Consider the following 26028-nt stretch of genomic DNA (forward strand, 5'->3'; position numbering starts at 1 on the left):
AGGCAGTTGATTCTTTATCAATGGTAAGTTATTATAGGGTTCTGACCCAGGAGACTTGATTTGATTTGCAAATATTCTTAGTAAACTCATTATCAGTCACTTACATTTTAGTGTGAATTAGTCATTTCTTGGGGTCTCTCCACTTTCTTATAAGCTCCCTGAGGGCAGGGCAGGTACTGTTTGATTCACTGCTGTGTTCCTAGTACCCAGGAGGTGTGGCACTAAATGGTACTATAAGAACATTTGCGAGAATGAGTTGGAATTCTCCTGTTGAAGACTGTAGGAACAGTGGAAAGAAAGGTTGTAGTCTGGTAGGCAGGTAATGGTAGTGTCAGCATGTGGGAGAGAGGAGTCAGTGATGGCTGTGGGGGATGTCCTGGGAATCGGAGTCATGGAGCCAGAGTAGAAAGCAAGACTCACCTATATCATGGCACAGGTAAAGGCCAGGTCTGGGCTGGGTGTGGTGGCTCATGCCTGCAGTCCCGACACTTTAGGAGGCCAAGATGGGAGGACTGTTTGAGCCCGGGAGTTGAGCAAAACACAAATCCAAACGTTTATTTTCTCTTCTAGGAAGTAACTAACCACCTGATTATTTGGAAAGTGAGGCATTTGTTGGAGTTGAAGGTGTAGCAAGAAACTTTTGGTTTTAAGAGTCAAAGTCAGAGAAAAAAACCTCTCAGACTTGTATTCACCCCCACCCCCCACCCCCAAGCTACTGCAAAGAGCAGGGGCTTTGGAAGATTGGTTTGTTGAAATGAAGTTCCTTAGACGAACGTACCTGGGCCCATTTCTCTCATTCTAAAAAAGGCAAGACTGAGATTCAGAGACGGCAAGGTCACAGAGCTGATTAAATTGGAATCAGAATCTTCCCAGTTGGGAGCTCCGTCCATGGCTTCAGAGCCTGTGCCCCAGTGCCCTCTCACCGCCTCTCCCCCACGCCCTGCCTTGGCCCTGTCCTCTTCATCCTCTGCCCCTGTCTCCTATGTCAGGAGGAGGAAGCCCCTGTGCGCACCCCACCCTTTACCTCCCACCCTCACTGCAGACTGCACTTCCCTCTCCCTGCCGCCTGCCGCCTGACTGCCCCTAATGAGATTACAAATCTCTGGTGAAATAGACGAGGGTTAATTCCCCCTGGCTTTACAGGACAGGGCAGGCCAGGCCACAAGAAATAGCAAAAAGACACTCTTTCTCCAAAGCACTAAGAGTGATAATGACCCTAAGAGTCTGTTCCCCTGTTCAGCACGCCAAGGTTCACACTGTGCTTCCAAATACCCTCTGGGTGGAATCTTGTACCAGCTCTAACAAAGTAGATGCTGTTATCATCTCTAACAAAGTAGATGGAGAAACTGAGGCACAGTGAGATGAAATGCTTGTCTGAGGTCACACAGCTAGTAAGTGGCAGAGCTGGGACCTGAATGCAAGTCTCTTGGGCTCTGTCATCTGTAAAAAATAATAGGTCCAGAGAGCCTGCAGGGTGCCCAGCACCAGGCTTGAAACAGCCCTGAAGCATCTATGTTCTGTTTCCCGGTGAGTGGCACAGCCCACCTTTGAACTCAGGTCCCCTGGACTCGAATCTACATTCCCCGCAATACTGCCAAGCACCCTTGAACCTACCTGCCTGCTCATGTGGTGGAAACAGACTGGCCTGGCCCCGACTTCTGATCTCTGTGACCATGGCCAAGGGACTGGCTCCTGGGGTCTCAGCCTCCCTTTCTGAAAAATGAAGGTGGAAACCCTGGGGTCTTTGGGACGATTCCCTATGATTAGCATAGGTAAGGCAGCCAGCACAGGCCTGGCCCACAGCACATGCACTCACTCACCTCAGTTTCTTTATCTGTAAAATGGTGATATTGATAGTACTTATTTCTTGGGATTGGTGTTAGGATTAAATATGCCAGTACATGTAACTTTCTTCTAGAATGGCACCTGGGGCACAGCAAATGCTTAATTAATGTAGAGGATAACTGATGTCTTACTGTCTTGTTTTCGATTCTTTCTGGAAGGAAGCGGGGTAAAGATCAAACCAAGCAAGCGAATGTTCCTCTTGTTCCTCCCAGTACCTGGTCCACTCAACTGTTTAAAAGGAACGCTTGGCTTTGAGGGCTGAACTCCCAGACCACGTGGTCTGCTCTAATTTCCCAGGCCCTAATCTGCTCCCAGCTCCTAATGATGCAGCTGGTAATAGGATTGTGGCTTCCCTCTAGGGCGGCCACACAGGCCTGGCCGTGGGGCTGGCGACTGGTGTTAAGCAACTCTGACCACCTGCCTACTGAGGGGCTAGAGCCCTCAGCCCAGACCCTGTGCCCCCGGCCGGCCTCTTGTGCATGGAATGGTGCTGTGCCCCTTGCCAGCAGGCCAGGCTTGCCATGGTGCTGCATGCCATCTTGGCGCGGGGGAGGGACGTGTGCAGGCGGAATGGACTACTCATCCTGTCTGTGCTGTCTGTCATTGTGGGCTGCCTCCTCGGCTTCTTCCTGAGGACCCGGCACCTCTCACCACAGGTCAGCCACCCGGAGCATCTCGGGGTCCCCGTCCAGGAGGGGTGTGTGGGCCTGAGGGATCTGGGGTCACATTCTCGTGTCACAGCTCCCTGGTGCCATGACAGTGTGTGAGTCCCTTTGCTCCTCTGGGTCCCGGTTTTCTCATCAGTAACATGGGTGTGATAAACACTGCAGGACTAGAGGGAGGAACCAGTCACGTGGCTGGGGAGTGATTACAAACCTAGCACCACCAGGTGAGAAGAGGCAAGGGTGCCTCACGACGACAAACACAGGGCCAAGAGTTGTGGCGGGGAAAGAGGGGGGTCTTGTGTGAGTTCAAACAGGCACCAGAGAACACCTAAAGGCTGCTCAAATGACAAGAGATCCAGGAAGGGCGCTCTAGGCAGAGGTGACAGCAGGTGCCAGGTGCAGGGGCCGGAGCACAGAGGCCAGCTGGCCCATAAGTCCCATTGCCATGCGTGGGCTTGCAACAACCATGAGATGCTTTTGGGCAGAAGAGCGACAGGCCAGTTGGAGCTTGGGAGACCCCTCAGGTGCTGAGTGGAGAGGGGATGGAATCAAGGCAGGCAGGGGGCCAAGTAAGGGGCAGCTTGAGGGAGACCTGGTAGTGCAGATAAAAGGGATAGACGTGAGAACTGTTTTCAAAAGGAGAAGCTTCAGGATGTGGGGGCTGATGGGATGTGGGCTGGGGGACAGGAAGGAGAGCCAGGTCCCAGGTTTCCAGCCTGTGTAACTGCCATGGGGAAGCTGCTTTGCCTGGGAAAGAGCCCCTTTCCCTGTCAGCCCCCATCTCTTACAGAAGAGGGAGGGACATTCCCATGGTGTTAAAGAAAAAATCCTCTGCCACTTGTGAAACTGGTAAGGAAGGTTGTATGCAGGACTATTGTGGTGGGGGTAGGTGTCAAGACCTCCTGGGGAGAGAGATGGGACCCAACCAAAAAGACAACAAAGCCGGCTGGAGATTTACAGCCAGTGAACAGAGGGAGGGGGTCGGGGACGGCAAATGGCTGCAGGAGACATCAGGGTAGGGGGATTCTTGCTGAAGGCAGGCCAGGGTGACCAGACATTGATCTGGGATGGGGAATCTGATCCAGTATCAGGATGCCGAAGGGTGAAGGATCCTCACTAAACTGACTCGGCAGGACTTTTGCTACAGTTGGACTATGCAGGCCAAAGACAAGGCCCAAGGACAAAGCCCAGTGGAAAAGAGGGCTCAGAGGAGACTATCTAAAGTGTGGTCAAGGAGACAGCCTTTGTCAGTGGGCTCCTGGAAGAGTCCCTATTCCCAGAAAGTCCTCTTCCCTGCTCACTAAGGTCTAACGCTGTCTCTACAACTGGCGTCAGGCATGAGACTTTGTCTTCCATGAAAAGGAAAACACCCACTCCTGGAGAACTGAGCCACGACTATGGTGACCCTGTTAAGCCTCGAGCAGTTATTTAGAAAGAGGTGTGGACTCTGGAGGCAGAGAAACCCTGAACTTTGACTCTGCTAGCAAATGGCTGGGCAATATCCTCTCTCCTCCCTGGGCCTCAGTTTCCTTATCTGTAAAATGGGATATGGGGCAGTATATGTCTACTGGAATTGTTATGAGGAATAAACCAAGGATTCATTAGTGCCCAGCATACAGTAGGTGCTTACTACAAGTTACTCCCCCTCTCTCCCTTATCTACCTGTTAAAGTCCTGTCTACATCAGGAACCATCTCATCTCCCATAGCTGATGAAAAGTAACTGTAACCCCACTGCTGGCCACCTGGCTTCAGAGCTGGCTATGTGGGTGTCTCTTTCTCCCACCAAGCTGCACACTGCTGAACAACATATGGGTTTGTTTGTTTGTTTTTAACCAAAACCTGAGCCTAGCCCTGTGTCAGGCACAGAGAGAACGCTCAACTATTTGCTGCATTAAACTGGCAATGGAACAAAAAATCTGCAATCTGTTCTCTTTAATTTTCCTCAGCAACAAAAATATATCTCCTGCAGGAAGATTATTTTGTGAAAACAAATTGGAATGCCTATTATTAAAAGCCAAACTCATCTGGGGCCTCCTTTGCCAAAGCTGCCTTTCCCATCTGTTTGGAAATGCAAATGTATTCCGGTCTGGATTAACCTGCCAGATAAATTGAAGGAAGGATGTAGAGGCTTAGAACAATTATTTGGCAGGAACTGGCTTTCTCAGCATCTTACTTTGAAATCTGGGATTTCTCTGTTTGATCTCTTTGCCTGTGACTCAGAAACTAAACCCTTCTTGTTTTGTAAGCTTATGCAACAGGCAAAAATCATAAACAATTTGGAAAATGGTAGAATGTTCTATTTTTGAAAAGAATTTACAAAATCACAGGATTTTGTCTTGGGATATGAGTATCTCATTTAAAAATACTGAGCATTTTGAGACTTCAGTTAAACCATGGTAAATTACAGTTGTATCCATTTTTTTCCCTCCTTCCTAGAATTCCACTAACATTTTAGTAATGGGATTTTTAAAAGATAAAACCACCAAGAATAAAGGGAATATAAAAGGAGACAGTTGAGAAAAGAAATCGAGAGGCTACAACAAATTAGACAATACGGAGGTGGGTGGAGCTTATGACCTTGTTCACAGAAAGCTGGAATCTTAGTCAGTCTGTGGAAGTCGATACCAAGCCAGTTTGCCTTGTAGACTCCAGAACATAAAAGAGCAAGATGCTGCACTAGGCAGGGTGAGGCTGGGGTTGAAAGCCCGGGCATGGTTTGGAATTTTGTAACCAGAGCAGTTAGACCCCTAGGGACCTTCCAGTTCAGTTGGGGAACTCATCCACCCATCTCCACCCCACTGCCTGCCCCGAAGAACCAGAGAAGCTGGACTTGGGGGTATTGGGCCACCCCTGTGTGTGTTGGGGAGAGGGCCATGCTGAGGTACCTACTTCAAACTAATTAGCAGACATTTTCATCTGAATGGGGTCCCCAGCACAGTTTCAGATCGCTGTCAGCTGAGCTTAGGCACCATGTCATTCCTCAGGCAAAGGCAGGAAGAGACTTCTCTCACTGAAGCCTCAGAGAAAAGATCTCTAAATTCTGCTATAAAGGAGACTCCTCTACCATCCCACACAGCCCCAGTGAAAAAGCCAGATCAGCACCTGTCGCCCTGCCCTGACGGCCGTCAGTTGACAAGCCCCACTCATATACGCAGAAGTTCAGCGCTTCAAACTTACATATGAGCTGAAAGCCACGCCACCAGCAATGTGAGGAGACTGCTAACGTGAAACAGAGTAAACGAAGAGAAAAGGGGGTCTCTAATGAGAAAAACAAAGAGAAAAGGGGGTCTCTAATGAAGCAGAGACAAGGCGGGGAGGAGAAGGAAGCTTTGTAAATCTCCTCTTAAGCTTTCCGCAGTGAAGATATAGTTACCGTACAACAGAGGGGATGCAAAAAGAAGGAACAATCAGAGAACAAAAAAGAATCTGGGGAAATTAAAAATAGAAGAACTAAGATAAAAATGTGAGTAGCTGCCCAATACACAGAAAGGATAAATACTCAAAGTGTTGGAGACCCTGAATACCCTGATTTGAACATTACACAGTGTATGTAACAATATACCAATTGTACCCCATAAATATGTAAAAATATTATATATTAATAGAAAAACTTTGGCTAGACCTGGTGGCTCACACCTGTAATCCTAGCACTTTGGGAGGCCAAGGCGGGTGGATTGCCTGAGCCCAGGAGTTCAAGACCAGCCTGGGAAACATGGCGTGAGACCCCCATCTCCAAAAAAAAACCCATTAATGTCAATAACTGGGATAAAGTTGTAGAAATCTCCCAGAAACTAGAACAAAAAGAAATGAAAATAGAAAAGAAAACATAAGAAAATTAGAATGTTCAATGTCCGGCTACCTAATGACACTTTTAGAGAGAGAGCTAACAGAAGAAAAATAGAGGAGAAACAGTTTGCAGAGAATCTAAGCAGTTTCTCAGAAGTGAAAGGTAAGCATAGCACTGTCAATTTTGTTTAAAAAAGAAAGAAAACCCCATACTATGGCCCATCACCATGAAATTACCAAAAAGTGGAGATAAACAGATGATCTTTGGATGGTTCTGGTGGAATAAAACCAACATCATTTAAGGAACAGGAAATCAGAATAGCTTTGAACACCTTAAGCAAACTGGAAGCTAGAAAACAAACGAGAAACATCTTCCAAACCTGAGGGGAAATTATTTCCAACGAAGTATCTCACATATGCTATTATCAGAGGTAAAGGTAGAATAAAGGCATTTTTACTCATGTAAGGACTCAGAAAAGTTTATCTCCCATCCACTATTACTCAGAAAGCTACCAAAGGAGATGTTTCAGCAAAACAAGGAAGTAAACCAAGAAGACAAGGGATCCCAGAAACAGGGGGCCCTCTAAAGGATAAGTCCCAGAATGACAATCAAGAAGGGAACCATGACAAGCACTGGGCCTAGAGAGCAGTCAGTCCAAACTGGAGCAGGAAGGTGGAGAGCTCACGGACCAAGGTCCCAGGCAGGATAAAAGAGAGAGCAGAAAATACTATCTGCTTGAGAGAGCAGAAAATACTATCGTTAGGTAGTTTAGTAGACATGTTAAAATGTTTGGAAGAAATTAGTGGGTGATTCACAGAAAGCAAGACAAATAAAAATCAGTCAATTAACTGTAGGCTACAAGCAAGGAGGCATGGTTGTAGTACATTACTTGGCTCAACGGTAAGCACTGTTTGACGATCAAAACATTGTAAATCTTGACTATTGATTTACCTAAAAATTGATATAAATATAATGGTGAAATAGGTGGAGAGAAAGGGAGTAAGAACTAAGTTTTCATCACTCATGGCAGGGAAGTTGATAGATGTCAAAATGACGAATCAAGAAATAGCATTATGACCATATTATCTAGAAATACTGATACTATGGGAAACAGCTAGAAGAATTGAGCGTGTTCACTACTGGTAAGTTGTGAGATAGGGATAGAGAGAGATAAGGAAAAAGCTGTCTTTTTATCAGTAGAGCACTGTTTTATTTATTTATTTATTTATTTTTATTTTTATTTATTTATTTTTGTTGTTGTTGTTGAGACAGAGTCTCGCTTTGTCGCCCAGACTGGAGTGCAGTGGCCGGATCTCAGCTCACTGCAAGCTCCGCCTCCCGGGTTCACGCCATTCTCCTGCCTCAGCCTCCCTAGTAGCTGGGACTACAGACGCCCGCCACCTCGCCCAGCTAGGTTTTTTTGTATTTTTTAGTAGAGACGGGGTTTCACCGTGTTAGCCAGGATGGTCTCGATCTCCTGACCTTGTGATCCGCCCGTCTCGGCCTCCCAAAGTGCTGGGATTACAGGCTTGAGCCACCGCGCCCGGCCCTTATTTTTATTTTTTTAAGATAGAGTGTCCCTCTGTCGCCCAGGCTGGAGTGCAGTGGCGCGATCTCAGCTCACTGCAACCCCTGCCTCCCGGGTTCAAGCGAATCTTGTGCCTCAGCCTCCTGAGTAGCTGGGACTACAGACACACACCACCATGCCCAACTAATTTTTGTATTTTTAGTAGAGATGGGGTTTTGCCATGTTGGCTGGGCTGGTCTCAAACTCTTAACCTCAAGTGATCCACCTACCTTGGCGTCTCAGAGTGCTGGGATTACAGGCATGAGCCACCGAGCCTGACTATTAGAGCACTTTTAATGTAAAGAATACATGCGGGTGCCAGGCGCAGTGGCTCACGCCTATAATCCCAGCACTTTGGGAGGCTGAGCTGGGAGGACTGCTTGAGTCCAGGAGTTTGAGACCAGTCTCGGCAACGTAGTGAGACCCTGTCTCTACAAAGAATACAAAAATTAGCTGGGCTTGGTGGCACACATCTGTGGTCTCAGCTACCCGGGAGCCTGAGGTGTGAAGATTGCTTGAACCCAGGAGGTGGAGGTTGCAGTGAGCCAAGATCGCACCACTGCACTCCTGCCTGGGTGACAGAACGAGGCCCTGTGTCAAAATATAAAAGAAAAATATATATATATATATATGTGGACTAAAGTTAATTAAAAATATATCGTTGGCAGGGTGTGTGGCTCACGCCTGTAATCCTAGCACTTTGGGAGGCTGAGGAGGGCGGATCACAAGGTCAGGAGATTGAGACCATCCTGGTCAACATGGTGAAACCCCGTCTCTACTAAAATACAAAAAATTAGCCGGGCATGGTGGCACATGTAGTCCCAGCTACTTGGGAGGCTGAGGCAGGGGAATTGCTTGAACCTGGGAGGCAGAGGTTGCAGTGAGCCAAGATGGCACCACTGCACTGCACTCCAGCCTGGCAACAGAGCAAGACTCTGTCTTAAAATATATATATGTATATATATATATAAAGAGAGAGAGAGAGAGAAAGAGAGAGAGGGAGAGTCATGATGGGTATATTTCTTTAAAAAGCAGATTTTCTGGTGCATCGGAAATGGTAGCAGTACAGGACTAGGAGGCCTGATTCCTGGTCCTGTGCTGCGGTTAACATTGGGTGGGCCCGTCACCTCCCTTTTGCGGTTCAGCTTCCTCATCTATCACATGAGTGGGCTGGGCTAGAAGATCTCAAGAGTCCCCTCACAGCACCAACATTCGATGATTTGGAGGTTTTTAAAGCATCAGATCATTAACCAAGTATGTTTGGCTTTGGTTAAAAAAAAAAAAAAAAAAAAGTTGCAAGTACAACAATTTAACTTGGATGATGTTTGAAAGTCCATTTGCCTGCCTCGCCCACAACCTCACCCTCTGAAGAAAGTGGCCCCATGCCAGAGTTGCCAGAGTAGCAAAACTGAATTAAGTTAAAAAATTTTTTAAAAACAGCACACCCAGATAAACTGGAGTTTCAGATAAACAGCAATTTTTTTTTTTTTTTTAAGTATAAGAATGAATTACATGTTGTTATCTGAAAGTCAGATTCAACTGGGCTTAGCAGCCCTTCTGCTTCAGGTAGCAGGTCCTGGTCACGTGACTGTTACTTGGGCGACAGCTTATTGGGCAAGGAATTGGCTCCTTAGTCAAAGATCCGTGGACAGGCTGGAGCCAGCGGCCTAGGAAGGAGTCAGGCCTAAGAACTCTGCTAAAGGGGGCTGTTTCTACTGCATGGTGTCGCACCCGTTCAATCTGATCCTCTCAGCATTTTCGGGGAGAAGCGCTAGAGAATGGACCCAAAACAGATGGAGAAACTGACTTGCAAGAAGGCCATGGTCTGCTTAGGAGTGGGTCTCCTCACCAGCTAGGCTGGGGATTTCTCGGGGCAGGAACCCTGCCTAGTTCATGTTGGGGTGCTCACCATGATGCCTGGCGTGATGCGGGTTGAATGAACGCGTGAGCAGTACTCGGCTCTGTCCTCTCATCACTTGCCATCTGTTACACGAGAGAGATTTTATTCCATGGCTAGGCCAGATGCGTGGTGCAGATGGGAGGAGAGCTGTTATTCACAGGATTATCGAACATTTACTGTCATCCAGGCGCTGTGCTAAGTGCTTGCATGCATTCTCCCGTTTAAGTCCCCCAATGACCCAGTGAGGCAGAGTAGTCCCCCCTTATCCACTGTTTCACTTTCTATGATTTCAGTTACCAGTGGTCTGAAAATGGGTGAGAACAGTACTGTAAGCAATTTTAAGAGAGACCACATTCACATAACTTTTATTACAGTATCTTCTAATCGCTCCATTTGATTATTAGTTACTGTTAATCTCTTACTGTGTCTGATTTATGAATTACATTTTATCGTAGGTATGTACATATAGGCAAAAAAAATCCATAGGTTCAGTCTCTGTGGTTTCAGGCATCCACTGGCAGTCTCGGAACACGTTCCCTGAGAATAAGTAGGGACTACTGTAGTTATTACCCTCATGTTATAGACGAGAAAAACACAAAAACTCAGAGTGGTCACAGAAGATGCTTAAGGCCACACAGCTTGTGGTGGATTGGTGGTGGTGGTGGGGGGGGGGGATGTTTACCAGGATTGGAACCCAGTTCTGTGGCTCCAAAGCCATTTCTTTCTCCATGGACTCTGCTGCCATGTGCTAGACAGGGGAGTCAGACGGGATAGTGCTTCAAAGACTGTGAAGAATGGAACCACTGTGCAGTCTACATCTCTTGCTATAACCCCAGTTCTTACTGTGTTTTCAGGAAATTAGTTACTTCCAGTTCCCTGGAGAGCTCCTGATGAGGATGCTGAAGATGATGATCCTTCCACTGGTGGTCTCCAGGTGAGAGCGGAGTTTCGGCCAGGCGGTCTGGAACCAGGAGGGGAGAGGATGGCTTCTGTTGCTGCCCTGCTCCTGCTGTGGGTGGCTGAACAGCAACCACAGGCCGTGGGAGGAGTGTGACTTCAGAGCCTTTATGGGTGGTGCTGTGGGCTGCTGGCTTCTGAGTCATTTAGTGGCCCCAGTTGTTGGTTCCATCCAGTAGAATTTTTCGTGGGCAGAACAGGTGATTTGGAGTCAAAGGACATGATGTGACTCCAAGATAACTCAAGGCCAGGGAATTGAGGGATGACTTCCCAGAGGAGGGGCTGTTCATGGTGACGCAGCAAGGCCTGGAGAAAAGAGAACTAACTCTGATGATATTCCAGTGATCATATCCTGGCTCGGCTGTGTAACTTTGGACACATTATCTCACCTCTCTACGCCTCAGTTTCCTCATCTGTAAAATGGGAACAACACCACCTACTTTGAAGGGTTTTCATGAAGACTATGTGCTTGTGTATCTGAGCACTCAGGAGGTTGGGACTTGGGACAAGAGAGGGACAGTGGGAGATGAATTTGGAGGGTGAGCTCTTCCCCAGTCATGAAAGACCTTGAACACCAGGCTGAAGAATTCAGACCTCACCCAGTAGGGTGCGGGCCACAGAAATCGTAGGAGATCACTTGGTCCCTTTCACTGATGTGCTAGGGTGACCTTGAGCAACCCTATCCCTGTCCAGGCTTTGAGTTTTCCAGATGTATAACGAGTGGCTGCTCCAGTTGGTGTCTAAGAACCTTTGCTCTGAGGCCATGAGAAATCTTCATCTTCCAGGACTCCTCTGCAGACAGGAAAGAGGATGAGCCTCTGCATGGGCTCTGCCTCCCGGCCTCCCTGCTGCTGAGCAGTGAGCCAGCTCCTCGGCCCTCTCCCCTTTGTGAAGTGGAGATAATCCCCAGGCCAAGGGCGCTTTGTATTTTCTGCACAGAGGCCTTTGCAAGCAGCATTTAAATCTCTCAGGACTCAGCCTTCAAGGCTCTGCTGAAATGCTACCTCCCTCAGGAAGCCTTCCCTGACTCCTCAACTCACTCTAGTGACTGTCTCCTCTTGCTACATCTTTGGAGTCATTCACTGAGCCAGTGCATCTGTCAGGGTCAGCAGTCCTGTATGTTGCTGAATCTGTACGACACGTCCGGTTCCTCCACATGGCCTCTCCACAGCCACGGGTGCAGCTGATTACTCTTGCCCTCATGAAATGCCCTTCCCTGTGGACTCACACTCTCCTAACTTTTTGCCTGCTTTCTGCCCATCCATCCTGGCCTCTCTCCTTCTACTCAATCTCCAAATGTTCAGTTTCTCCAGCCTTTTCTCATCTAATTTCATAGCTTTAATGTACCACCTACAAGCCCAATGCCCCCAGATGGAGATCTTCCCAGACCTCTCCTCTGAGCTCCACGCTTCATTAGCCAACTGCCTATTTGACATCTCCACTTGGATGTTTCACAAACATTTCAAGTTTTGTTTTGTTTGAGACAGGATCTTGCTCTGTCGCCCAGGCTAGAGTGCAGTGACACAATCTCAGCTTACTGCAGCCTTGGTTTCCTGGGTTCAAGTGATCCTCCCACCTCAGCCCCCCAAGTAACTGGGACAACAGGCGCGCATCACCACACCTGGTGACTTTTTTGTATTTTTTGTAGAGGCTGGGCCTCACCATGTTGCCCAGGCTAGTCTCAAACTCCTGAGCTCCAGCAATCCACCTGCCTCAGCCTCCCAAAGTGCTGGGATTATAGGCATGAGCCACCGTGCCCAGCCACACTTCAAGTTTAATGTCACCAACTTGAAGTTTTACCCAGCAAACTGCCTCCTTTTCCTGTTTTCTTCTTGTCCGCAAATGGCAGCTCCATCACCCAGGTCTTCCATCAGGCCTGTCGTTGGCTATCCCCTTTCTCTCAACCCCACAGCCCCATCTGCAGCTCCAGCGGATTCTGCCTACTCAGTCGAAGAATGGAGCTTCCTCCCCACCCTACAGGCCAAGGCACTCTCTTCTGACATCCGGACTCCACTGTCACCTCACTGGTCTCCTCGCCTCACTTCTTGTCCCCTCCCATCCATTCCACCCAGTGGCTAGAAGGATCTCGAGAAAAGTAGATTGGGCCGTGCCCCTCATTTACCTTCAACGGCTTCCATGACATGTAGACTCAATCTGCAGACCATTAACCTGGTCTAGGAGGCCCTGCGTGATCTGCCCTGCCCATCCCACCTCATTCCGTGTCACACACTCCAGTCCCCACCAGCCTCGAGTTCCCTAAGCAGACCAAGCCCTTACCACCTCAGGGCCCCCACACATGCTGTTCCTTCCTCTGGAACACGCTTCCCCAACATCTTATACCTCTTCTTCCTCCTCTTTTTTTCCATCTCAACTTGCACATCATCTTCTTAGGAAGGCTGTCCCCACTATCCCCTTCACGCCACCCTGGCTCTCCCTCACTGTACCCTGTTCCTGTATCATATATTGTCATTCTACATGCATTCACTTGTTGATTAGTTTCTTTATCTCCCATTGGGCTGTCAGCTTTGCAAAGTTAACGAGGCTACTCTGCCTAGATTTAACTCTGTGTTGTCAGCACCTAGCCAAGTGCCAGGCACATAGTAGGTGCTTATTAATACTGATCAAGTGAATTAATGAATGGATCCAGCAATCATGCATTGTGCTTTCTGGACACTTGGCCCTGTGCTGGGTGCTACAGACACAGAGATGATGGAGAGATTGTCTGTCTCTGGAGAGACTATCTTATGGTGTTCACAGACTGCTGGGAAGACTGACAGGAACATAGACAATCACTGAACAGCTAAATAAGTGCACTGGTAGAGGAAGCTAGGACCCTTGGCAGCAGCTCTGTTTGCCCTTTCCTGCTGACTGTCCTAACTGCCTGGGCGTTGCCTCTCTCTCAGAACAGAAGCACCTTAGAGGCCGTTGTGTGGACCCTGGAATCACACAGCCTGGCCTTGCTATGTATTACCTGTGTGGCCTTGGACAAGGCACTCAAAACAAAACACAAAAATCCTGTTCAGAAGTCAGAGGCCTGGGTCCTCAACCTGCCTCCTCCACAAGCGATCATGCGATCTGAGGTGAGGCCCCAACCCTGGGCTTCTTTACCCAGCAACAAAGGCCCGTCCAGCTCTCCACTTTCTGGCTCTCAAATGCCTGGTCTCCCTCCACCAGACTCAGTGTTCTCTTGGCTGGAAATGCATGTGGTATTAAGTTGAGAAAAGCCAGGACGTGTTCATACATTTCATTTGTTTGTTATAGAGTTTGGACTGGTGCAGAGCAACCGTGTCACTGAGAAATGGAACTGCTTTAACATTTTCCTATGAAGGGAGAATTAAACCTTCATGGGGGAAATATGACGCATTTCTGAGCCCTAAAACCCCTCATTCCTGAACTCTCTCTCCTTTGGCCTCAAACTGGCCTATTATCCATGCTGGCCAGGAGTCCATCCACACTGTCCCCTGAGCTCTTGCTCTTGGCCAGCCCAGGGCTGGGTGTCCCTGCCTTTGAGGAACAGCCACACTTGTGTGAGGTTGTTACTCAGCGCAGGGCAAAATCACCAGAGCCGCTTTGAAAAATTCAGATGTCAGGCCTGACCCTGAGCTGACTGAACCAGAACCCCAAAGGGTCCAAGCAGAGGTTTGCTTTCAGAGCTCCAGAAGTGTTCTGAGGATTTTAAACCTCCTGATTGTCCTGGGGTCAGACCTTCTGGCTCCACATCTTCGGAGCCCAGCAGGAGGCTGTGGTACTCCCATCCCCAGGGGCTCCACGCGGTGACCCAGGAAGGCAAGGTTTTCTGCAGTGTGACCTGGCTACAGGGCAGTGGCGGGAGGGCAGGGGTTACATTTGGGCTCACCAGCTTCCAGTTCTAACCACCTGCAGGTCTGGGCCTCAAAGCCTGGCTCCCATGACATCTGTTCCCACCTTCTCTCCAGGACAAACAACCACCCTTTCCCCACACCAAGCCCTGGAACGAGGCTGGTCACCCATTAGTCCCGCAGCATGCCACAGGGGTCTGTCTCCACACTCCTGTTCCTGCCCAGCCCCTGCCATGCACACCCTCTTTTCATTTAAAGTCTCACTCTGTATTCAAGACCTGTCTCAAGGTTCTGTGTGGGAAGTCCTTTCACCTCCCCGCTGGTTGGTAAAATAGATGATGACCTGTCTCCAATGCTGACGCTGTGTGTGACCTACATGAGCTGAGTGTCGTTAGCTCAGTGACCTCGCGGTCGCAGCTGGCATGCCACACAATGGGGGAGAGGCATTTTTTAGTCCACTAGTGACGTCTATGTGAGCAAACAAACTAGCATCCCTATGTGGGAGAGGCACTCATCTCACTGAACAAGAAGTGCCCCTGTTGAGGGGTCAGGCCGGTGGCGTGGCCTGCTCTGTGGGCAGGGTCGTGTGCATCTTTGTTTTTGTCTGAGATCCCAGGAGGGGATCAGGTCATTGACTCCTCTGTCTTTCACACTGACCTCTACCAGGTACTCAGCGTGACAGATTCGTTCAGAGGCTGGAGAGCTAAACAACAAGCAAAGGGAGGTGGTGAGGTGTAAAGAAGTGTGGGTGACTGCAAGGGTGGACGTGAGGGCTGAAAGGCCCCTGGGCTGCGATGGAGGGGTCATAGACACACCTTGCTCTGGAGAAGGGAGGCCCAGTGGGAGGGCAATGGGGCCAGGAGGGTTGGAGCCAAGTTCAGTCACTCTTCCCATAATCTGGCATCTTCCAGCTGTGGGCTCCTTTTTTCTAGAATTTCTCCGGCCTAGCCTCTGGCCCAAGTCCCTCCTCAGACAGGTGGGCTTCAGTCCAGCTGAGTGCAGCCCACGCTTGACCAGTGGTGGCTTCATCTGTCACAATGTGGCAGGGGAGCAGGCAGCATGGGCGAGGATGGCTGAAATCTGCAAAGGCTACAGGGCAGGAACAGGGCTTTGGAGTCACTCTCTAGACGTGCAGACGTAAACAAGCCTTTTAGCATCTGAGCCTCAGTGTCCTTATCTATAAAGTGGGAATAATACCTCCCTCACAGGGTTATTATGAAAAGTAAATAAGAGAATGTACGTGAAGACCCAGCATGGCTCCTGGTACATTATGGATGTCCCATGTTTTTCTTTCTTCTTTTTCCTTTTCTTTTTCTTTTTTTTTTTTTTTTTTGAGACAGAGTCTCACTGTGTTGCCTAGGCTGGAGTGCAGTGGTGTGATCTCAGCTCACTGCAGTCTCCGCCTCTCAGGTTCAAGCAATTCTCTTGCCTCAGCCGCCCAAGTAGCTGGGATTACAGGCGCGCACCACCATGACTGGCAAATTTTTGATTTCTTAGTAGAGACGGGGTTTCACCACGTTGGCCAGGCTGGTCTCAAACTCCTGACCTCAGGTGATCCACCCACCTCGGCCTCCCAAAGTGCTAGGATTACATACATGAGCCACCATGCCTGGCAGATGTCCCATGTTTTTATAACTTATTAAAGCATCACCAGGCTCCTCAGATGTGTCATGAATGCTCCCCCAGCCCGTGGCCACCTCTGTCCCTGCTCTCAGCAGGAAGCCCCTTGGATGGCCTCTTCCATCTTCATGGTTCTAATTAGCAGCGGCAGCTCACCTGTCCCCTGACCTGGAAAGCCACCCTTGACTGAAGCACACCCGGGTGCTCCCTCAACACCAGTACAGACCGTGCAGCATGCCCTGCTTCACTGGAGTCGTGCATACCTGCACACCCACAGGGCCTCCATGGGGGCACTGGCCAGGTCCCGCGCCTCTCCATGATGCACTCACCTGGCGCCCAGAGCCATTTCTTGTGCCATGGCAGTCAAAGCCTCCTTCTCTGTCATGAATTCCTATTCTTTTTCTTTTTTTTTTTTTTTTAAATTGAGACAGGGTCTCGCTCTGTCCTCAGGCTGAAGTGCAGTGGCATGACCACGGCTCACTGTAACTTTGAACTCCTGGCCTCAATCGATCCTCCCGACTTAGCCTCCCAAGGAGCTAGGACTACAGGCACACGCCACCATGCCCAGCTAATTTTTTTAAATTTTGGGTAGAGATGGGGATCTCACTATGTTGCCAAGGCTGGTCTCGAATTCCTGGGCTCGAGGAATCCTCCTGCCTTGGCCTTTCAAAGTGCTGGGATTACAGGCGTGAGCCACCGCACCTGGCCCAATTCCTATTCTTACTGCCTCTTGCTTTTCTCTGCCCTTCACTCCTACAACCAAGCAGCCTTCATCAACTTCCCATTCACATGAGCATTCCTTGCTCCAAGTAGTACCTTCAGCTGTCTCCTGGTCCTCTGTGTGTATATCTGTGTATTTGTTACCATTGCTGTGTAACAAATTATCACAAACTTAGTGACATAAACATACTTCATGGTTGCCTCAGTCCCTAGGTCAGCAGTCTGGGCAGGCTTGGCTGAGTCCTTAACTCAGAGTCTCAGGCTGCAATCGAGGTGTCCTCTGGCTCTGTTCTCATCCGGAGGCCCAACCAGGGAGAATCTGCCTCCGTGCTCCCTCAGGTATGGACAGAAGTGATTCCCTGTGGCTGCTGCCTGAGGGCCCAGCATTGACAGCTGTGCTGTGGAGCCACTCAGGTCCTAGAGGCTGCCTACAGCTCCCTGCCCAAGCCGTCTCCACAGGCGGCTCACAGCGTAGCACTATAGGTCATCGAGGCCAGCGGGAAGCCCTGTCCTCGCCAGTCTTCTGAGTCAAAGTCTTCTACCACATAACCACAGGGAGACATCCCACCACCTTGTCATGTTCTCATAGAAGTCACAGGCACTGCCACACTGGGGGAGGAGGATATACCAGGGCTCAGGTCGTCAGGGTCACCTGAGTGCGTGTCCACTTCCTTCTCTCTCCTGGATCCTTCCTTCTCTCTTCCTCTGTCCCCAGAGCAGCCGGATGTCTTTCGGAAGTCACTTCTGCTCACCTCTCTCCCTGGAGCCGGCTTGGGTTGGGTGGAGCCTCTGCTCAGCTTCTGTCCAAGTAGCTCATCAAGAAATTTCTTCTGAACAAGGACTGCTCCCTTACTGTAAAAGTAATTCTGAAGAATATAACTCTCTCCCTTTCATCTGATTTCTCATTGCCCCGTACAGGGCCTGCTACTGCCGGTGCCTGATCAATACATTTTCAATGAGTAAGAAGTGGCGGAGGGCAGCAGCAGCAGAGTTCAGGGAAAGCCTCACCACCAGCATTTGAATGGGCCCTGGAAGACAGTTAGGAGCTGACCTTTAAAGATGTTTTCATGTTTTAAAAAATTAGATAAAGCCCTGGCAACATAGTGAGACAGACCCCATCTCTACAAAAAAAAAAAAGCTTTTAAAATCAGCCAGGCATGATGGTGGGCACCTGTAGTCCTGGCTACTTGGGAGGCTGAGGTGGGAGGATTGCTTGAGCCCAGAAGGTTGAGGCTGCAGTGAGCCATGTTAATGCCATTGTACTCCAGTCTGGGCAGCAAAGCAAGACCTTGTCTCATAAAAAAAAAAATTAGATAAGCAAATTACAAACATTTTGGATAACAGAGAAGAAATCATCCTCTCCACATTGCTAATTCTGCCACTGTGATTTCTTCTCCATAAAGTTTGTTCTTATTCTTTCTGGTGAATTCACCAGATGCAGGGTGAGGTCCTTGGCTGATGGGATCAGAAGCCCAACTGTCTGGGCCCCAGAGCGGGTTGGGTCTGTCCCCCGATGCTAATAAGGGGCAATCAAATATGACAAATACCCATTTATTCATTCCCAGAGATCAAGACACCTGCCAGCGAGGACAGTCATCTGCAGGGTCTGGCTAGAGGCTCTCTATGGGCTCACCATGCAGGGAACCCACTGGTTAAATCTGCTTGCTAGTGGGTCCATTTAATTATGTAATTGTATAACCCAGTGTAACTCCAGGTTTGCCATTTTCAGTTTATTTCAGCCCTCCCCACCACCCCCGCCTTATAGTGGAGTCCCATCATGTGTGCATTTAACTTAAGTGAATTCAATTACATGTGCTCTGAAAAAGGGAGAAAATCATTTAAATGAGACAGGAGACTCCTCCTTCCAAGGGCTCTGCCCCAGGTGAGGGCCACGAGAGAGGAGGGCCTGAATTGCCTCCACTGGCCTCAGTGCCCAAGAACCTGCCACACAGTGAGCACCTCCCTGAAGCCAGGGAGTTTCCAGGGCCTGCAGAGGGGCGGTGTTTTAGATCAGGCCTCTAAGTGTATGCGGACGGTCTCATCTGGTGTTTGCTTAAAGAAACAGCAACCCACTGCAAGGCTGGAAGGAAAACTGTCTTGAATGAATGTACACAAAACTATACCTCCTGGACTCTATGGGCAACTTAAGAGATTTCCAAGGGCAAAATTAATTATACTTGGTTTTTGCTTTATTGAAACTGAATACACTGAATATGGTCCTACTCCCCTGTACAAGCAGGAAGCCCAGTGTCTCCCTCTGGAGGCCTCCACTCCATGGCCACAGTCAGCTTATTTCATTCAGTGGAAGCTTCTGGTGTAAACAGAGCCGGAACATGGGGTCCTGCCACCAGCTCTGCTGCTCTGGTTCCCTCCGCGTGGTGGCCCTGTGGAACGCAGGTCCTTCGTGGTCTGGTGGAAGTCTGCACACTGCCCCTTGCACGTGCACAACGCTGCTCAGGCCACAGATGCCTCCAGACCCCTAGGTCACCCCAAGTCACCCCAAAGTGCTCGATAATTGTTCCTAAAGCAGCCTCAGTCATGTCCTGAGATCAGTTCCCTGGGAGTTGAGCCCCAATTCCCATTTCCCTCCTACTGGGTTCATTTTGGGGGCCTTGAGTGCCAGGCCATCTCGGCTGGGGGACTCTAGCGAACCCTGGTGCTAACTTCAAATCACAGGGAACCAGGGCTCAGGTCTTAGTCTTTTTCCTCTCAGAAGGCCCTGATCCTCTGGTGCAAATGGGCACAGTTTTCCATAACTCTGCAGATGTCAAATTCTCAAGGAGGGGGTTTCCATCAAACCACAACAGCACCTCCCTTCCCCGGACAGTGCTGCCTTCTCATCCGACATTTGCTGCTCAAAGATTCTTTGCAAAATAAAATTGCCTGCAGGGGAACTTGCTCTGTCCACCCACGAACAGAGAAGCCTTGGACAAAAATTAGAAAATTCTGCCTCACATTACATTAGTATAGGAACGAATCGTCTAGACAGGACCTGCACTGGGGTTTGCCCATGTGCAGGTCCTGTCTTCCCATGGGTTTGCCCTCCTCAGCTCTCTTCCATGTGCTGCCACAGTTCACTAACGTCATGCCAACTACATCTTTATTTAGAAAAGTCAAGCCTTTAGGGCCTGGGGGCCTTACTTTCCCATTCTCCCCGCAGCAGGCCACTTGTCACTACCCCAATCCTTTTTGCTTTCAACTTACAGTGTAACCCAAAAAGTATCTTCCCCAAAAATAAATCTGTAGCCTGCTTGCTTTGGTTTTCCCCCAACATGATGCCATAAGAATTTCCACGCTGCACCTTCACCTTGGTGATCCTGTTTCACTGTCCCACTCGGGAGGCACAGAGTTTGCAAAGCGCCTTTCCTGTCACAAGACACTTGGGAGGCCGCTAGACTCTTGGGGGAGCTGCTCTGCCCCAGAACTGTGGGTTCATCTTGAGTTCACCCTCTTAGACTCAGCCATAAAATAGGCACAGTGCTGTCTGCTAATTTACAAAGCAGGTCCCAGCAGGTGCTGTGTGTGTTTGCGTGCGTGTGTGTTTGTGTGTGCGTGTGTGTGTGTGTGTGTGTGTGTGGCCCTTTATGGCCCCATTCCACTGAGGCTAGAGTTTGCACCTAACCTTGGGAAGTCAACTGAGCCTTGTTTTCACACATCCTCAGATAAGCTTGACACAAGGAATTAGGGGTAGGTCAGACCAGCATCTGGATCCAGCTAGAGCCTCCAATTCTCCGCTTGCTTTTTGCCAAACCCTTCTCTCCCCTCATTCTTCAGTTTCTTAAACCAGGCGTCGTTCAGGGGAAACTGAATCCATGTGTTTGTGATTCACTAGGGCTGCGCATGGTAGAGTGTTCTGTGAGCTCCACATCACAGCAAAGACAGCCAAGTGTGGGTGTGGGTTTGTCTGTGAAGCTGTGTTGTGTGTGTGTGTGTGTGTGTTGTATTGTGTATGTATTGTTTTCCTTCCTATTTCTTGTAAGGACTTTAAACTGATTTTTCTTAGAATTAGGAAATCATGTTTGGCCAAAGAAACTCAACACTCCCTTCTCCCCTTCCTGAGGAACTCTAGTTTGGCAGAAAATTCCCCAACACCCACATTCTAACTTATTGGAAATGGGCCTGGGCCAAGCAGCCGTCAAAGTCTGGTTTGGGAGCCAGTGTGCAGGGGGCTGCCCGGACTCCCCAGGACAGGCCGTGAGCGGGAGGAGGCAGAGGAGCGGGTGGCCAGAGGGCCAAACCGGCACAGCCTGCGCTTCAGACGCTGCCCCCCGAGTCACGGGGCAGCCACAGTTCGGCGAGCTCCACGGAACCTTCTGGTGTGAGCCCTGGGACCTGCGTTTGGCCCTCCTGCCCAGTCAGATGATTTGCCTTACTCATCAAGAGGGGAAACGTGGCCCGCTGCGGGCTGCGGGTGGGGTCAGACCTCTAGCCTGGTGACTCCGAAAAACTCCCAGGCTGTATCCTGCACCACAGACTTCCACGCTCTCACTCCCTTCCAGTTAGAGAATTCCTGCTTGGCCTTCGAGGCTCCGTCCAGCTGTGCCCTCCTCTGGGAGGTCCAGCCCGATGCCCGGGGGGCTGGCCCTGCTCTGGCCGCTCAGTCACAGCCACCCCCACCCCCGGGTTGGTGTTGCTCTGCTGCAGGTCTCCCCACCTGCTGGCCAGAGTGCCATGAAGAACACAGACCCACCTCGTTCACTTCTGAGCCCCACAGCACCCAGAGCAAATGTTCAACACCGGGCAGGGTGAGCACATATCTCAGAACCTGGGGAGGTGGGCGAGGTTTTATTGTGCTGCCGCCCTTCTCTGTGGAGAACCACCGCGCTGGAGAGAGGCCCACAGGATGGCCCCGCCCGCGCCCTGTGCGGGGCGGACTCCAGGGACCCTGCTGGTGCAGGGAGAGGAGGCAGGAGACCTGAATTTCCCTGACTCCTGACGGTCTTTGCCACATGGGCAAGGAAGGGGTGAGAGGTTCAGCTCACGTGGAGTTGGAAACTGGCCCTGGCCCTGATTACTTTAGGGAATGCAGCCTTCTTGGTGGGGAATGGTTGAGAATGGCTGGAAGTCTGACGGTGAGCTCTGAGGGCTGCAGCTGTGGCTCCTCCAGCTTTTGCTTTTGATCCAGTTCAAGACTGTCATTTGCACAGGTCCCAGTGGAGTGCCCTCTTGGCACCCAGGCCTGGGAAGGAGGGACCTTCAGAGGACAGCAGGGCATGCCAGGGTAGCAGCACCCACTGCCCATGCTCTGAGCCCCTCCCTCTCTCCCACCTTCTTCCATGGAAATCAAGGTGGAGGCAAAGAGGTTTGGTCCATGTGGCTCCAGAGGGCTGGCTGGGCCCAATGTGGCCCAATGCTCTTCCCCGGAGGCAGATTTCACTGTGACACCAGGAAGGACTTCCTAATAAGCATCACCAGCTCATAGTGGAGGGGCTGACTCAGAAGGTAGTGAGTTCTCTGTCCTCTGAGATATGCAAGCAGAGGTGGTGGAGGAATTTCTGCCCTTGGGAGGGGGTGCTGAGACCAGATGGCCCAGACTTTAGCTAAGTGGGAGTCTGGGCATGCTGCCTCAGACCTCAGGAGGAGTCGGCTTGAGCGTGGGGCTTTGGCAGAGCCGTCTGGGAAGCATGACTTGGAGCTGGCGCTAATGGGCATGGTACTGGCTGTCAGCTGCTGGGCCTGCCTTCTGCTCAGGGGAAAGGAAGAGTAAGCCATGATGCTCAGGTGGACTGAAGGGACCCCTCTTGCCCACAAACCCCCAAAGCCTCCTTCCTGCGGCCTGTCTGGTGGACTTCCTGCAGCTGCATCCCAGGGCCAGCTGGGGAGAGCCTCTGCGGCTGGGTCAGCCGAGGCCAGAGCCCAAGGACTTGGCTGCAGGGCTTGGGGCTCCTCACTGTCCCTCAGGTCTTCCCAGTGCCAGGAGGTTGTGACTGGATGCTGTCATGCTAGCAGAGTAGGGCTTGAACCCACTTACTGTGTGACTTTAGCAAGTTGCTTGCACACCTCCAGTGACTGGGAGGTCACCACTTTTCAAGGTAGTTCCTGCCAGAGCAGGACAGCTCTGCCGAAAGTTATTCCTGGCGCTGAGCTGAGAGCCCTAGGGCTTTTCCCGTCGTCCCCAGCATTCCCAGGTCTGCTGTGCTCTGGACCACATAGCACCTGCCCTCCAGCCCCCCAGCTGCTCCCCCCAACCAGGCACGTGCCTCTGTCACCTGCTACCTACCCCAGCTGCCCTCTACAGGACACACACACCCCACCCCGTCCCTTTCCCAGTGAGTCAAGGCAGGTCTGCAGCAGCCTCCACCAGCCCCCGGGCTTCTGAAGCCACAGGCGGGGGGCCCACCAGCCCTTTGGCAGCCCCACGTCCCAGGTGACTCACTAGCTGGCAGCAAGCAAAACCCAAAGTCCCCTCCCCACGTGTGCAGCCACGGCTCGGCCTCCCCCTCCCACCCCGGTGTTTGTGCACTCCAAGCTGTGGAAGCCAAGTGTGGCCCAACACATGTCTGTGTTCAGGCTCATTGTGTCAGAATTGGCCCATGGTCCCAGCCTGCTGGGGTCTGCTTGGATTCCCAACTCCCTCATCCAACACATTAGCTGTTCCTCCCAGCTTCCTGTCCTCTACAAATCTGCTCCACATGCTGTCGGGGGCCTTGGCCAAGCCATTGATTAAAATGACCAGAAAGGAGAGGGCCAAAAGCAGAGTCCTGAGGCTCACCTCTAGACACCCATTTCTACTGCCCAGGACAGTCATTTGGCTCCTTGTCCCTTCACCAAGCTCCCATCTCTTCCCAGATTTCTGGTGCTAACTGTCTCGATGTCACACAGACACACAACGCCACGGGCATTCCCTTAAGCCCATCAGGGGGACCAAGGCTGGTACTGGTGATCTGTTTTCAGGAAACCTTCAATGGCTGCTCAGTCACCAGGGCACACAAGCCGTCCTTTTCAAGTCTGATCTAGAATGTCACCCTGGTTTAGCATCACACACATCAGCAACCCTGCACCCAGGCCTGTGCCACACCTTGGGTTCTGAGGACCTAGAGCCAAACTAGGTACACAGTTGGAAGTTGGAGAAGTTCCAGTCTGCTGGGGCAGGTGGCCACAGACGACAGAGGAAATTCTAACAATTGAAATGCAGTGCATACTTATCACATGCCAGGCGCCACTCCAAACCAAGGTTCGACCTCACAGCAAACCAGCATCATCCCCATTCATCCTCAGTGGAAACAGAGGCACACCAAGGCTCAGTTAAATGCCCAAGGTCTCCCAGCGAGTGAGGGATGCTTACTCACGAGAGCTTCCTTGTCTTGCCTAAGGGTTCAGGGAGGCCTTCAGAGGGCGGTGGTGCCTAAGTGGAGACTTCAGAGCTGAGCTGCGTCTAGAGGACAGGAAAGGAGAAGCAGGTGGGGACTGGGCTCCCGGCACTCCCTGCCAGCCCGTCCTGTGCCAGGCACTGGGTCAGGCCCTGGGGATTCGGGTTGAGCCCACTGGCAGGGTGGTCCGTAACAAACTGGGAAGCACAGGTTGCCCTGGGGAAGTGGGTGAGATGACTGCAGTCAGGGAAGGCTTCCCAGAGGCAGTGATGTCTAAGCTGACCCAGGGTTGGGGACATTGGGCTGGGGTCAGGGAAGGGATGGTGGATGATGGAGAGTTCCAGGCGAGAGGAAAATCCGGTGCAAAGGTACTTCCAGGAGCAGAGTGGACGAGGAGGAGAATGGCCCAGCCACACTGGACCCAGGGCAGGGAAGGAGCTGGGATGGTTGCGGAGGGCAATGGGGAGTCACTGGAGGACTTAAAACTGGGGGAGAGGCACCCTGCAGCCGGCAGCCTGCAGGCTCTCTTGGCTCTCTCTGCAGGGAGGTGCGACTTCGACTTCGACTTCCTGGGGCGTGGTTTCTAATCCCTCACCTTTGCAACCAGCTCTTGGCAAATGGCAGAGCTGCTCAGCACCTCCCAGTGTGAGATGGGGTCAGGAGTCCCACCTTGGGGGTTGGGAGAACCAGGGGAGGGTCAGTCAGCGGCCTTTTTCTCCCTCCATGGGGAGCCTGGCAGCCACCGCCTCCCTTCCCCCACCCCTGCAAGGGGAACAATTACCAGATTGAGACAGGCTGGGCCTCCCCACTGCCTCTGCCGGTTAATGTCTCTAATCACTGCAATCTCTTGATCCACAATCCCTGGGCTCTGAGTGGTGGCCAGATGGTTTAGGAGGGAGTTCCAGGCCTCCAGACTCCCAGAGGCTCTTCCCTGGGGCCCTCAAACACCTCAGGTGCTCCCAGGAGCACCCAGCCAAGCCTGGAGTGGGAGAGAGGTGGTTGCCTATTCTCCCCTCACCATAAATCACAGAGCCACAAGGAATGTTTGAAGTCATCCTCATGGAACCCCCCACTCTATCTGGAAGCCTCCATCCAGTATCTCAACAGGTGGCCATCAAGGATCCACTTGGATGCCTCCAACAATGGGAAACTCCCCACCACAAATCTGAGGCTCATTACCACAGGCAGGCTGTGAACGCTGAGATTGAACTAAAAAGGCTTTACATGGGCTGAATCACATTAAAATCATAGTTGGCTGGGCTGGGTGGCTCACACCTGTAATCCCAGCACTTTGGGAGGTCAAGACAGGAAGATCATTTGGGCTCAGGAGTTCAAGACCAGATTGGGCATCATCAAGAGACCCCATCTCTACTAAAAATTTTAAAAAATTAGCCAGGCATGGTGTTGAGTGCCTATAGTCCCAGTTACTTGGGAGGCTGAGGTGGGAGAATCGTTTGAGCCTAGGAGGTCAAGGCTGCAGTGAGCCGTGATCGTGCCACTGAGCCCCAGCCTAGGCAACAGAGTGAAACCCTGTCTCAAAGAATTAATAAAAAATAAAATCATAGCCCAAACCAGATCTTTTCCCCCACCACCAGAGTAAAACCAGATCTGTACCACAGAGAGGCACTGTGGGAGGGGGAACGCCACAAGGTCCTGAACCAGAAATCCCTGTTCCAATCTTGACGCTATGGTTCACCAACTGGGGGGCCTCACCAGTTGCCTCCACCTCCCTGTGCTCCATTTTCCACGTCTGTAACTCAGAACTATTGTATTGGGCTGTCCAATACAACAGCCATGAGTCAGAGGAGGCTACTGAGACCCAAAATGCGGGCAGTGCA

The 26028-nt window shown here is 50.8% G+C and overlaps 1 protein-coding gene across 4 annotated transcripts in view; it reads left to right on the forward strand.

The window, feature by feature from the left end:
• The first annotated feature begins 2177 nt into the window (after positions 1 to 2177).
• Positions 2178 to 26028, forward strand: part of SLC1A7 (solute carrier family 1 member 7) — a 55093-nt gene continuing 31242 nt past the window's right edge. For 3 of the 4 annotated variants that reach the window (XM_065522335.1, XM_005543333.4, XM_065522334.1), the window contains exons 1-2: positions 2178 to 2501; positions 10620 to 10699. In XM_065522335.1, coding sequence (XP_065378407.1) covers positions 2325 to 2501; positions 10620 to 10699 — 257 coding nt within the window. In that variant the 5' untranslated portion in view covers positions 2178 to 2324. The remainder of the gene's footprint in view (positions 2502 to 10619; positions 10700 to 26028) is intronic. The other variant, XM_045370840.2, reaches the window with a different exon arrangement.

The sequence above is a fragment of the Macaca fascicularis genome, chromosome 1 (assembly GCF_037993035.2).
Source record: "Macaca fascicularis isolate 582-1 chromosome 1, T2T-MFA8v1.1".
Taxonomy (NCBI): domain Eukaryota; kingdom Metazoa; phylum Chordata; class Mammalia; order Primates; family Cercopithecidae; genus Macaca; species Macaca fascicularis.